The sequence below is a fragment of the Fundulus heteroclitus genome, chromosome 15, assembly GCF_011125445.2.
Source record: "Fundulus heteroclitus isolate FHET01 chromosome 15, MU-UCD_Fhet_4.1, whole genome shotgun sequence".
Classification (NCBI taxonomy): domain Eukaryota; kingdom Metazoa; phylum Chordata; class Actinopteri; order Cyprinodontiformes; family Fundulidae; genus Fundulus; species Fundulus heteroclitus.
Window position 1 is genome coordinate 8,339,085 of NC_046375.1, and position 14,059 is coordinate 8,353,143.

At 42.1% G+C, this 14,059-nt stretch overlaps 2 protein-coding genes across 2 annotated transcripts; both read left to right on the plus strand.

Annotated features, from left to right (window-relative positions):
* Positions 1-460: 460 nt before the first annotated feature.
* nek2 (NIMA-related kinase 2) lies at positions 461-7,108 on the plus strand. The gene is made up of 9 exons (XM_012869131.3): positions 461-798; positions 1,769-1,986; positions 2,062-2,302; positions 3,985-4,067; positions 4,164-4,290; positions 4,383-4,617; positions 5,918-5,972; positions 6,089-6,162; positions 6,437-7,108. Exons 1-9 carry the CDS (start codon positions 703-705, stop codon positions 6,640-6,642), a joined length of 1,335 nt encoding a protein of 444 aa, XP_012724585.2. The 5' UTR covers positions 461-702; the 3' UTR covers positions 6,643-7,108.
* Positions 7,109-8,274: 1,166 nt separating this feature from the next.
* Positions 8,275-13,975, plus strand: slc30a1a (solute carrier family 30 member 1a). Its single transcript, XM_012869125.3, is given in 3 exon segments — positions 8,275-9,109; positions 12,980-13,175; positions 13,177-13,975. Coding segments are annotated over 3 exon segments (1,434 nt in total). The 5' UTR covers positions 8,275-8,550; the 3' UTR covers positions 13,856-13,975.
* Positions 13,976-14,059: the final 84 nt, after the last annotated feature.

The following is a 14,059-nucleotide window of genomic DNA, read 5'->3' on the forward strand; positions in this document are numbered from 1 at the left end:
TGTATTTAAATGTATTATATAGGCTACTGTATGTTTTTCCACGTTAAATAAAGAAATCTCACTGATAATTTCCTCTTTTTATTGAACAAGGAGTGTACAGTCAAGAGTTAACCTCTACTATGGATTTGCAATGTATCTATTGAACAATCAACACACTTTGTATTAGGGTATTGCATGTTGTGAAGTCTATTAAAAAACAGTGATATAAATAATAATACCGATGAAACTATATTTAAAAATGTTTTAATCTATTGTATCCAAATACAGAGGCCTGTACTGATTTTTGCCGTGTGGTTTTGCTGCCACCTAGTGGACAAAATACGGGATTGACAGCTACCCGCGCTGCTCTCGCGGTTCTTGGACGCCTAGCAACCATGTGATTGTTTCTTCATATGGACCAATCAGGGCCGACTATGAGTGGCGACTTAGCCAATCAAAACCTGGCATTTAGGCACACAGTTTAAATCTATTGCGAAGGCTTCCTGTTTTCAGAACAACAACTCGCACGCATGGAAACAAACAACGAAGAAGGAATGAAACGTAATATTGCGTCTTGTTTAAAGTAAAAGCAGGAAAGACGGTTGATCCTATTTTGTTTTGTTTTTTAATCGCTGGTTTAAATAAACGTTAAACGACGTCTGAATCCACTGACGCTAACGTTAAGTTAGGCAACTACTGTTAGTTTCGGGGGAAACGACCGAGATGCCGTCCCGTGTGGAAGACTACGAAGTGTTGCACACCATAGGCTCCGGTTCCTATGGAAGATGCCAGAAAATAAGACGAAACAGTGACGGGAAAGTGAGTATGTCACAAACACGCCCACTGAAAACTACAAACCTTTATTACTGGCTACAGTGAAATGTTAGCAGCTGCAGTGACTGAATGAAAAACAAAAAATAAGTAACAACATAACTAACATAAATTGACTAAAAGGTATTAAAACATGCCTCACCCACTCTCCATTGATCTTCAATTCTATGTGCGGTGTGAATTAAAGTTTTTGTAAATCAAAGATGTTTCTTTTTTTTTGTTTGTCTTCATTTCGAAGTGGTTGTCACTACACCAAGCTGCAAGTGTTCTTCCCTATGTGCTTCCTCGTTTTTTGCTAAATAGTCCCACAATATCTTCAAATTAAATAATAGTTTATGGAAATAGCAACAAATGTGGATCTGTCAGACGTGTAAGCAATTTTTGTGATCCTTCATAGAAACAGAATAAGATGACTCGGTCGGTTTAATAAGCAATAGGAACTCCTGTTCAGATCTCAAATGCTCCCAGATGATATATCAGTGAGCCAAAGTGTGTAAAGAAACACAAAAGGTCTAAGTAATACTTTAAATGGGATTACATTTACATTTATGACATTTAAGGTCTACTAATAGCGGAGTAAAAATGAAATAAAAGAATCTCAAAATCTCCTAGAAAGCTGTTTCAGGTGAATTATTAAGTAACACAAAAAGAGAAAGTGGCTCAAATGGTTCAATTTACTTTTAAATTGTGACAAAATATAATTATGGTGGTTATAAGCATTGATATTTACCATATGTGGTTTAAAGGGACTGATCAACCACAAGGAGATCCATCATGAGTACAGATGGCTCCTTTTTTTTTTAAATTTATTTATTTTATTATTTTTAATATATATATATATATATATATATATATATATATATATATATATATATATATATATATATATATATATATATATATATATATAATTGTAACTTCTCTCTTTCTGGGTAATAGAAGTTCTTGTGTTCTGCAGATCCTGGTGTGGAAGGAGCTGGACTATGGCACCATGGCAGAGAGTGAGAAGCAGATGCTGGTGTCAGAGGTGAACCTCCTCAGGGAGCTCAAGCACCCCAACATTGTGCGCTACTATGACCGCATCATCGACCGCACCAACACCACGCTGTACATTGTCATGGAGTACTGCGAAGGCGGGGACCTGGCCAGTCTCATCAGCCGCTGCATCAAAGAAAGGTCCTTTAGACAGGGAACGGCTGCTTATCTTTTCCTGTGTAGGTTTGCACAGTTACACATTTGTTTTCACCGCAGGCGTTACTTGGAGGAGCAGTTCATCCTGCGAGTCATGGCGCAGCTCACCTTGGCCCTGAAGGAGTGTCACCGGCGGAGCGACGGCAGGGCCACGGTTCTTCACCGCGACCTGAAGCCAGCCAACATCTTCCTCGACATCAAGCAGAACGTCAAGCTTGGGGACTTTGGCCTGGCAAGGATTCTGAACCACGACACGAGCTTTGCTAAGACTTTTGTCGGGACGCCGTACTACATGTCTCCGGTGAGTTATTGTTTTTTTTTTTTTCCTTGGAGCATTTAAACTTGCATCTTAAATGAAAGGATGATTTGGTGGAGTTTTCTCAATCGCTTTGCACCTACTGATACCTTTTAACCCTTTAAGGTTTCCATATTCCGTACGCCCTTTCAAATTTGTTGCAATCCAACCACATAGACTAATGCCAAGTAAAGCATATTCGTAATTGAAAGAAAAATTATAAATGTTCAAATTTTTTAGCAAATAAAGACCTTGAAAATGTGCCGTACATTTGTATTCAACCCCTCCTGAGTTGTAACATAATAAAACCACCCTTTCTTGCAGTTACAGCCGTAAGATTTTTTTTTTTTTTTTTTTTGCTTTACGCATCTAGACATCACCAATTTCTTTTTCTTTCTTTTTTTAACAACTGAAGCTCAGTCAAATTGGAGAGAGTGCATCTGTGAACATTAGTTTGGTCTAAACTTTGACTAGGCCAATCTAGCACAGGAAAAAAAAACCTTTCCTTACTTAATTAAATTTTTTTACTTGACAGCAAAGTGGAACCAAAGTCAAATACTTTATTTTATTTTCCAACACTAAACTTGACGAATAAACTGATTCTGGTCTAAAGCTGGGGTGTCAACATTTTGCCACATGGGCCAATATCATGAAAAAAAAAAAATTTTTTTTTAAATCAAGACATAAGACGGATTTTAATAATTTTTACCTGCTGAACAATAAACTAAACTTTGGACATTTTGAAAACATGGTCAAAGAAATTTAATTTGATTGAGCTATAAATCCCGTTGTTGGACGGGATTTATAGCAAAACACAATCTGGATGGACGCTTGCCCTATCCAGCTTTTTTTTTAATCATAATCAACTGGATTTTAGTGTTTAGACTTTAAAATCCTTCTGTTAGTTTATAAATCCCTGAATGGCTTAGCACCTAAATACATCACAGACTTGTTATCAGTGTATCAACCATCCAGACCATTAAGGTCTTCTGGCTCCAGCCTACTCTGTAGAACCAGAACCAGGACCAAACATGGAGAAGCAGCATTTAGTTCCTATGCTCCACTTATCTGGAACAAACTTCCAGAAAACTGTAAAAGTGCTGAAAGCCTGAGTTCTTTTAAATCAAGATTAAAAACACATCTGTTTAGGATTGCCTTCGACTGTTCTAGTTAGCTGAAACACTAGTTTTTTTTTTATGTTCTATTTTCTATCTACATTTTATTCCTACTTGCTTTTATTCTGTTTTATATTGCTATATTTTAATCATGTAAAGCACTTTGCATTGTCTTTGTACTGAATTGTGCTATATAAATAAATTTGCCTTGCATAAGTGGACAAAATCTGAAAATGCGGCAGTGGTTTGTACGTTAGAATGTTAAACTCACTCGGTGCATTCGGCAGACTTCAGTATTTGTGATGATCGATGTAAATAGCAGCCTGGTGCATGAAATTTTGCACTTTAAAATCTGCATCGCATTGGTGGGCTCTGTTTAGGGCAGTCGTCCTGATTTGGCTGCCAGAAGTTGAAAAAAAAAAATCACTCTTTAGTTTTCCTGAGTATCTGTTGGGCAGTATGTGCTCACTTTAATTATAATGCAAACAATAACTATTTCACACCATTGAGTTTTATCCTTCAAACAGAAACGTATATTTGTTTTTGCTGTAATTCATCTGTTTGTTCTTTCAGGAGCAAATCAACAGGATGTCATACAACGAGAAGTCAGACATCTGGTCTCTGGGGTGCTTGCTTTATGAGCTTTGTGCATTGTCGTGAGTTCTTCTACACACAGTTTGGTGTTATCGATTTTCCTGAGGCAGTTTTCCAGCAGCTCCTAATTCGTCTCTCCTGATTGGTTTCCTGCTCAGGCCTCCGTTCACGGCGTACAACCAGAAGGAGTTGGCAGAGAAGATCAGGGAGGGGAAGTTCAGGAGAATCCCCTACCGCTACTCTGAAGAGCTGAACATCTTACTGGGAAAAATGCTCAACTTAAAGGTTTGAAACGTTAACCTGTTTTTTTTTTTTTTTTTTTACCCCCGAGCATCCGTGCCTGCAAGGATGCCTGAAATGGTCCTCTCTGTCGGCAGGACTACCTGAGGCCCTCCGTGGAGTCCATCCTCCAGAGCAGCTTGTTGAGTGAGAGCGTTGCTGAGGAGCAGAGGAGGGTGCAGGCGCGGGCCCAGAGGAGGTCTGCAGACCCCGACTGTCCCGCTCACAAGCCGGCTGAAATGGTAACGGTGTCTGTCGCCGAGCTCAGACTCAGAGAGCAGGCGCTGCGGGACAGAGAGCAGACGCTGAAGGAACGCGAGGAGAGACTCGAGAGTAAGACTTGAGCGTTTGTCATGCCAAACAGGCTGTATTCTGTGTCTGATAGGGTAACATGATATAAACATGATATAAACCTCGAAACCTTTCAATGAAATGTGGCTTAAAGTCAGAACAGTGTTCCCACATAAGCTGGAAAAGTCAGGATTTTTCTTTCAGATCTGCTGAGAATAGAAAAGAAAAATGGAATCTGGAAATGTTTGTTTCCACGCTTTATTTTTTATTTTATTGTTGGCTTTCTTAAAGTCTTATCAGTCGGCTTCTTTAGGTTTAGAATCAAAATGTCTTAACCTAAAGCCCACTTTACATAGATTTATATTTAAAAGGCATGTTTTTATTTTATTTTTAGCCAAGCCAACATGATTTTGTTCTTTAAATTGTTTTTTAAAAAGCTACAGATACATTCATGATTCATAAAAATCGACCCTGTCAATCCACAGCTGCCTTAAGGTTGGTGCAAGACAAAACTGTCTTCTTTTCATTTTATTCAAACATCACCAAATTGGTTTTAGAGAATCTATATTTTAGCATTTAGTCCTGATTAGTGTTAACAGATAGCTGACTCTGGTTTGTTCAGATGCCTCTTTACCACATTATTGATTTAGAAACCAACTTCAGTATTGAGCTTCATGATTTGTGGAGCATACAGATAAAAAAATATTTAAACAGTTGCCCAGAATTATAAAGCTTACCGTATTTTTCAGACTATAAGGCACACTCTAAATCCTTAAACTTTCTCAAAAATTGATGTGCTTTATAAACCGCTGTGCCTTGTATACGATTAAAGTTTTGGTTATTGATTTTTATCTTAGAGTAAACATTTTAAAGGATAAAAAAAAAAAAAGCTAAATGAATTAAAGTTTTGAATTCTGCTGCTGAAATCATTAATGAATCCCAAATTGAACAAAGATCTGGGACCATTTTACCTTTTTCTTCACCAACCACTCCTGAGACTCGAAACATTTTAACGGCCGTGTTTACCAGAACTCGCTGAAAATGCTACAACGTTCTGGGACTGTGCAGTTGGTCCGGCGTCTTAGACAACATAACCGAGTTACCGAATATTTGTGTTGCAGCCAGTGTCTGAATATCAATCTACGTCGTTGCATACTTCAGAAAGGAACGGGTTTGTTCCTGTTGCCTTCAGCTAAAGTGTTGCAATCAAACAATGACATACTTGAATCCCCACGGCTCCTGGCTGACGGTGATTGTATGCTGCAAAGCACCTCAGGGAATTATGTGCAAGATACAGAAATGCTGGTTTAAAAACTGAAACGATCTGGTTTTTTAATGGCAGAAAGGGAGCAGGAACTGTGTGCACGTGAGCGACTGACTACTGAGAAGCTCGCACGGTAACGCTCAGAATAATCTGACATTTTGATTTATTTCGCCTGTGTTACATTTTCATTGACTTTGCAGTCTTTCCAGCTGATTGGTTCGTTGTCTTTTGGTTTTGTCTCGGGTTCAGGGCAGAGAGTTTGCTGAAGAATTACAGCCGGGCGCAGCAGAAGGACCCGGCACTGGTCTGTGGCAGAGACTTAGGTATGGGAATCCAGCGAAGATGTTTCGTCTTGCGAAACCAAGCCCAAAACTGAAACAGCTCTGTTGATTTTTTTATTTATTTATGGAATTTTATTCAATGAACGTACATATTTATATCATGTAAATAAAGTTTTTATACAACCATGGCGTCATAATTACATTAAATCTGGGTTTTGGCTCATAAATTACACCTCAGATGACCTGTTCGGCTTTAAAGAAGCTTTACGGTGATATTTCTGTGTTGGTCACTTGCCTCCTTGCTGTTTTGCTGTAGATTCGGAGGATCTGTCCCCCGGCAAGAAGAAGGTCCACTTTGCAGGTGAAAGCAAGGAGAACCAGCTGCCTGGTGGTCAGCAGGTCGGCCCGTACCAGGATCTGATGCTGCGGCGGCTGCACAACGCTCATCTGCGCGCCCAGAAACTGAGCGAGGTGGAGAAAATCTGCCAGTTCAAGAGCAGGCAGCTCCTCGGCATCCGTTGAGGACAAAAAAGGAAACGCTCCAAATTCTAAACACTGGATGAACATTTTGTAATTTATAAGATATGTAAATAGTATTTAAAAGGTGTATCATATGGTCTGTGTTTTAAAATGATAGGCAGCTATTGAGATCACTAATGTATTTTGTATATTTTTGTTTGATTGTGTTTCTAAACACATTCTATTTTAGCTATTAAAAAAATGTGTTTTGGGAATAAAGCATGTAATTGTCGACTGACTTAATTTAAAATTATCACTTTTAATTTAAGTGTCCCAGAACAATCAAATGTATTTTCTTAATGCCTTACTTGCTGATAAATCATTGCTTTGAAGTACTCATTTGCATTACATATACAAACACCCTTTAATCAAGATTTGATGGTTCCCACAAGGGGTCATCAGTTTCCTGTGAAAAATGCAATCACAGGATAGAATAGCGTGTCAGGACTTTGAAGCAATCAACTGGTTCCCTTATATAGGAGAATTTTTTACCAATCTGTATAATATGATTGAATTTGACTTTGTAAAGTGCCTCGAGATGACATGTTTCATGAATTGGCGCTATATAAATAAAATTTAGATTGAAAATTGAATAGAAACAGTTCTGATCTAGAAGTCGGTGCTTTGATAGCTGGATGTGATTAAAAAGCAAATGTCTATCACCACAAAGGCTCGTGAGCAGAAAGATTAGATCATTGGATGGCCTTTATCTTCCCTAATTTGACAAATAACACTATATATGGGATATAATAAATTAAAAAAGGCAAAATAAGCTCTTAAGGAAAATACTGTTCATAAATCTGTATAGATGTTACATGTAAGTCTAGGTTTCTATTTGCTTTAAATAACAGCTCAAATTAAATGGAAGACTTCACACTGAAATTTAAATAACTTCAGCAATACATCACCACAGTATTTTTCTTAATACTGCAGACATGTTTTAACAAATGCAATGTAGCTAAAGCAACTTAGCTAAAAAAAAAAAAATCTTTGACATAAAGTAGAAAGTAGAAAAACATTTGTCTAAAAGGCATATTGTCTTGTATTTGTTTCAAAAGCTATAATTGCCGTAACTAAGAACAAGCTTCTTAACTAGAATATAATCACTTCAGTAATAAATTGTTAAACTTCTTGAACAGTATTTAAACACTTGAGAATTTTATTAATTTGGTCATTTAACATTTATAACTGTTATTAATGATAATCTTGCTTTTCCAAAAATAAGCACTAGCTTATTGTAAATAAGCTAGTTTAAGATCTGGTTAATATAACGTATTTATTTTCTCTTTAAAAAAAAATAAAAAAATAGTATATATACTTATATATATATTTATATATATATATATACACTTATATATATACTTTTTAACTATATATATATATATATATATATATATTATTAAAATGTTAACGTGTTTTAAAGCGTCTGTTTAAAAATAAATAGCCTTTTCATTTTCTCTGATTAAAAATCCCTTAAAAAGGCAAATAATTGATGACATCACGTTTCGATACTACTGTTTTTTTGGAAATCGTTCGACAAGGATATCGCGAGATTACAGTGACGGTGAAGCGTGCCTAGCAACCTCCGTTGTTCAGCTTCCTAACAGTATCAGTTGCAAAATCTGACCAATCGGGTGCTCCCTTGTGCTCTCTCGTCCAATGGGAGGCCGCCGTGGCCCGTGTGGAAAGTTTACCGGCTCGGGTGCAAAGTTTCAGCCGTCTGCAAAGCGGAGCTCGTCGGCAGACGCGTCTGGAATATGCTGGTGACGTCCGCGGGGTTTTCACACGGTTCCTTGACTCCAGTAACCCCCGTGAATTCCGCTCCTGTAGATGCAGCCTCACCCTTAGGACGCCGGGGAAGCGCTATCTCTCTGTGAACTTGAATCGACGAACGACCACCAGGAAACAAAAATGGCCTGTGTGCCCAACCGTGCCCGGCTGCTATGTATGCTCTCGCTGACTTTCAGCTTCTTCATCGTCGAGGTGGTGGTCAGCCGCCTCACCTCTTCCCTCTCGATGCTCTCGGACTCCTTCCACATGCTGTCGGACGTCATCGCGCTGGTCGTGGCTCTGGTCGCGCTTCGGTTCGCCGAGAAAACCCAGTCGACCAAGAAGAACACCTTCGGCTGGATCCGGGCGGAGGTGATGGGGGCTCTGGTCAACGCCGTCTTCCTCACGGCGCTGTGCTTCACCATCGTCCTGGAGGCCGTGGAGCGCTTCAGCGAGCCCCACGAGATCGACCATCCGGTGGTGGTGGCCGGGGTGGGCGCCGCGGGGCTCCTCGTCAACCTGCTGGGGCTCTGCTTGTTCCACGGGCACGCCGGGGGAGGCCACGGGCACTCCCACGGGGGACACTCTCACGGGGGCAAGGGGAAGAGGGGCAAAGCCGAGAAGTTCCAGAAGGCTGGGAACGGATCGGCGGCCGAGGAGACCAACAACCTGGTGGGGAACCACAGCAGTCCGAGAAGCGGTGAGTGTGGGGGAGCTGGAGGGGTTTTGGAGCGACAGACGACTCCGGTAAATCACCTAGAAACATTTTACAACACTTAAAATCAAAAGTCGACTGATTGCACTTTAAAAAAAAAAAAGCCAACACCAAATGCCGATCTTTCACCATTGGTTTCCGTCTTTGTTTTATTTGTGTTGCCAGGGATTCCACTCATATGTGTTTTTTTCTTCATACAAACTATTTCCTTGGCTCTCTTCACACAGACCATGGGATCAATACCTGCTTTGGGAACATTTTGTACCCATTGCGATGGGATTTGAGCATTTCTATGATATCTTATCTCTACAGTTCATTAAAAAATACAGATAGCTTACAAGAAAAGTACGGATCAAGGCACCAGACGGTTGGGTACGTGAGTAAGAAATGGAAGAAGGGATGAAATATTAGTGCAAATGAACCAGAAAGTTGTCCAACGTGTTCGATCTAGCCAGAGAAATCTTTAGGGCTCTGGCAGATAAAACGATGACCTTGCCATTTCTCATCGCAAGTACGCCGTTGTTCTTTAAGGAAGTCGGCTTTCTTTTGGGTCTGCTGGTCTCGTTCTGGAAAACGCATTAAGGAAGCTAACGGTTCAAATTCAGGGGAAAAAAATCCAGAGGTTTCCTCCCTGTTAAAGGGGAGTTTTCCTCTCCACTGTCGCTTCATGCATGCTCAGTATGAGGGATTGCTGCAAAGCCATCAACAATGCAGACGACTGACCCTGTGGCTCTACGCTCTTTCAGCAGGAGTGAATGCTGCTTGTCAAGAGTTGATGCAATCAAGGGAAACTTTTTTGACCAATCTTTCTGTATTATTTGATTGAATTTGACTTTTGTAAAGCGCCCTGAGATGACACGCCTTGTGAATTGGCGCTATATAAATAAAATCGACTTAATCGTTATGCCCAGGAGTGATTCGGTACCAGTCCTCCAGGAAATGGCATAAATCTGCCACAGTAAGTTCTCTCCCTCTAGTTCAAATCTCCTGTTGCGACTCTACTAATCTGACAAGCACTCGTCGGATTTCAAATGCACTTTTAGCCGCCCGTGTTACCTAAAAAAAAAAAAATAAATAAATAAAAAAGTCAATCTTTACATTGTCTGAAGAAGCTGCAGCGGTGACTAATCTGCACTTGTTTCCTTGACAGCCACCATTTATTGAGTCATTCCTGGGCCGCAGCCGGGCGGTCCTAAGCGGGTAAAGCCTCGGCTTTCACCTTATTTAGCCGTTCAAAAACATCTGGAGTAAACAGCACCACCCATTCAAGAGAAAGGGACTAAACTGAGCAACGTCCTCCTGTTGCCCCCCACCCGGCAGGTGAATCCTGGCTCTCTGCACGCTGGCACAAACAGATCCTCTCCTGTATGAGTGCACGTTTAGAGGAAAACATCTGAAGGGTTAACCCCCCCGTATAGAGAGGACCAGGTTCCCCCTCCGTACCGTTAGGGCCCACCAGTTTCAATAAACGGCGGCTATATCCCCTCCTCTATGCCCTGGTTGCTGTTACCGGGTCATACATCAGTGCAGCGGTGGCGTCGACAGCCCCAGACACGCCATTAGCTGTTGATGAATGACCCGACGGTGCCCGGGAATGGAGGGTGGGGGGTCCGCCGTCCCTCAGGTGCCGCTCCCAGGCTTCCCGCGGGTACTAATTAAAATTGTGTGTGGATTGTTGTCGTATTTAGGGTACAACACGCTCCGGAGTTGATTCTCTGCTTTTAATCTGTGGGTTTCGGGGCCGGTTTGCTGTTTCCCACCGTGTTCAGCACCAGTGGCAGAAGCTTAGTCAGAGAGGACTTTAAAATGCTCCAGAAAAGAAAAAAAAAAATCCACCTATGTGTGGAGACCAAGAGATACAAAAAAGTTGCTATTTGTGAAAACTCTTGTATTTGGTAATTAATCCTGCTGCCTTTTATTGTTGTTATTTTCTGTCTAGGCTGGGGCCAGCATAAGATGACTGCATGAAAATCTTAAATATATAACCACTATAATATGAAAGTGTATGAAGTATTTAAATAGTCACGTAATATGGTACGGTATATAGCCATGTAATATGTTTATAAAAACGACCGGAAATGGTTTGATCATGATAAAGACAGGTTACTTACATCAAGCCTCCATCCTGATAATGTTTTGAGCCCCAGCTCCAGGCGTTAAGACCAGAGATGTAAACAGACGTGGCGCCATCTAGTGACAGTATCGCAGAACTATCATAATGCCGGTTTACTTAATTAATAAATGAAAATTAAATAATGCCGGAACGAGCTTGACCCTCTGAAATGCCTCGCAGTAAAGCAGCAGCTCAGCGTGATGATAGACCAACTATTATTAGTTAAATAAAACGATGTACAGCAACTTTAAGAGCCTCATATTAGAACATTTACTCATGTCAGTCAACTCTGCGGTCACAACTGACCCTCGGCTACTTTAGCGTCCGCTTCAGTGAACACCAACATTCGTACTGTATTCCCGGCGACTTTCCAGTCTTGTCTCTCTTGGAATCATATTTTATGCCGTTTTTTTTTTTTTTTTTTTACTGGATCTTGGACCGATCTTCATTGATTCGCTTGGAGATGCTAATAGCCGTTAGCCGCTTCCTTGTTTTAACCCAGGGGCCTGCAACCTTTACAGTCTCAAGAGCCATTTTGCCTGCAGTCCACTTGAATTAAACTCGTTCAGAGCCACACAAATGTTGCCTGGCCTTTTGGGGGGAAAAAAAAAAGACAGGTTATAATTTTTGATAAAGATCTACTGTAGAAAATATGTTGTCGTTGTTAAAGAAACGCCCTTTTATGGAGAAAAAAAATCATAGTTTCTAACACAATGAAGAAATATTGATTTTAGAATTAAATATTGCTGGCACTTTTAGCATCATTCTGTTGTGAAAATTAAAAGCAACTATTCCAAGAAAACCTGCATTTATTATTATTACATTTAAATACCATATTAAAAATATAATTTGTAGCCAAAGTTATTAAGAGCCACTTGCGGCTCCAGAGCCACAGGTTGCAGACCCCCTGTTTTAACCCCTTCAGTTAAAGTCGTAAATAAACACAAAAGGCTTTATTTACTAACAAACTGTGCAAAAACAAAGCATAAAACAGCAAAATAACAACTAATACGCCAGCAGGACTTGATAATCTTTCATAAAAACTTTGACGTTTTTATTTACACGTCAGTAGCTCACTCTGGTTGCATACAAACAACGTGGCTACGCACCTTTTAATAAAGAAGTCGGCACAAACTGTTTATCAGGATTTTACTAAAATCATGGGGAAATATTACATATTTTACTCCTAATAAGGTTCTCTATGAAATTGATTTATTTGTATATTGACGGATAAACATAATAAAAATATAGAATAATAGTTTTACGGTACCTATTAGTCCATTTTCTGCTCTTCAGTTGTCGGCAGCTACTACAGAAGCACAGGCATTAGGTTTTTGTTTTAAGCATAATCCTAGTATGTGCAGGTTTTTCTACAAACGGGCAACAAGTATCCCGAGTTTATAACTAAGGTGTAAAGGAGAGATATTCATCAATAAGTCTTGAGAGGCGTTCTGCCCTTTAGAGGGAATGGGGAGAATCGGGTTGGCTTGACTTCACGTTGCATTCAAAACAAGTCTAGCAAGAAACAAGAAGCACATTTTGTCCCTTTTCTGTGCCACAGTCCTTAAAAAAACCAAAGCGCAGCGACGGAACCACGGAAAGTTTGGACTTGCATGCCGTGATCGAGGTAACGAAGCTGTCTGTCTGCTCCGATGCTGTATCTCTGTGTCAAAGTCCGCTCAAACACTCGGCGGTCACGCAGCAGCGAGCTGAACCCGTGCGCCTGCTCTTTTTATCTGCAGATGTCGGCTGTAAAGACGCGCTGGAGGTGCAGATGAACGGCAACGCCCGCTTCGACGAGCTGGACCACGAGGCCGACCAGGACTCGTCGGCGCAGCTCAACATGCGCGGCGTCTTCCTGCACGTGCTGGGCGACGCGCTGGGCTCCGTCATCGTGGTGGTCAACTCCCTCATCTTCACCTTCGTGTGGAAGCCCTGCGCGGGACCGAAGCTGCGTGAACCCGTGCATCAACAGCCACGCCACGGACCACCAGCACGTCAACCACACCGTGGTGGGCCTGGCCGAGCACAGGAGCGAGGAGGCGGGCCCCTGCTGGGTGCTGTACCTGGACCCCACGCTGTGCATCATCATGGTGTGCATCCTGCTCTACACCACCTACCCGCTGCTGAAGGAGTCGGCGCTCATCCTGCTGCAGACCGTGCCCAAGCAGATCAACATCCACCGGCTCAACGAGCGGCTGCTGGGCCTGGACGGCGTGCTGGCCATCCACGAGCTGCACATCTGGCAGCTGGCCGGCAGCCGCATCATCGCCACCGCGCACATCAAGTGCCACGACCCCACGTCCTACATGGACGTGGCCAAGCGCATCAAGGGCTTCTTCCACGACGAGGGCATCCACGCCACCACCATCCAGCCCGAGTTCGTCACCTTCAGCTCCGAGTCCCGCGACTCGCTCTGCGAGCTCTCCTGTCGGACTCAGTGCGCGCCCAAGCTGTGCTGCGGCTCCGCCGACAAGCAGAAAGCCGACGCCAAGGCGCCGCCCTCCTCCGCCCTGGAGGTGATCAGCGAGGCCGGCGAGCAGGCCGGCGGCGTGGAGGCGCGGCCCCGCAGCGAGGAAGAGGCCGCCGTGGCCCGCGAGGTGGAGTCGTCTCTGTGAAACGGACCGAGGGGACGAAGCTGAAGCGTCGCCGTCATTTCCAGGAAGCTGTGTTGTTGTTTTTGTTGAGCCGCCGTGGCTCTGGTTAGAGATTAATTTATTCCTCCTGATTCCTTTTACCACAGCGAGCTCCTTCCTCGCCTGACGGCTGAGTCGAGCCGCTCCTCCTCCTCTCACCTCCTGCTCCGGGAGCACGGTCCTGAT

Excerpts from the sequence above, each read along its gene's own strand:
- nek2 (XM_012869131.3), top strand. The coding sequence starts at position 703 with ATGCCGTCCCGTGTGGAAGACTACGAAGTGTTGCACACCATAGGCTCC. Across the intron at positions 4,068-4,163 it reads TATGAGCTTTGTGCATTGTC|GCCTCCGTTCACGGCGTACA; the intron begins GTGAGTTCTTCT and ends TTTCCTGCTCAG. Across the intron at positions 5,973-6,088 it reads ACTACTGAGAAGCTCGCACG|GGCAGAGAGTTTGCTGAAGA; the intron begins GTAACGCTCAGA and ends TCTCGGGTTCAG.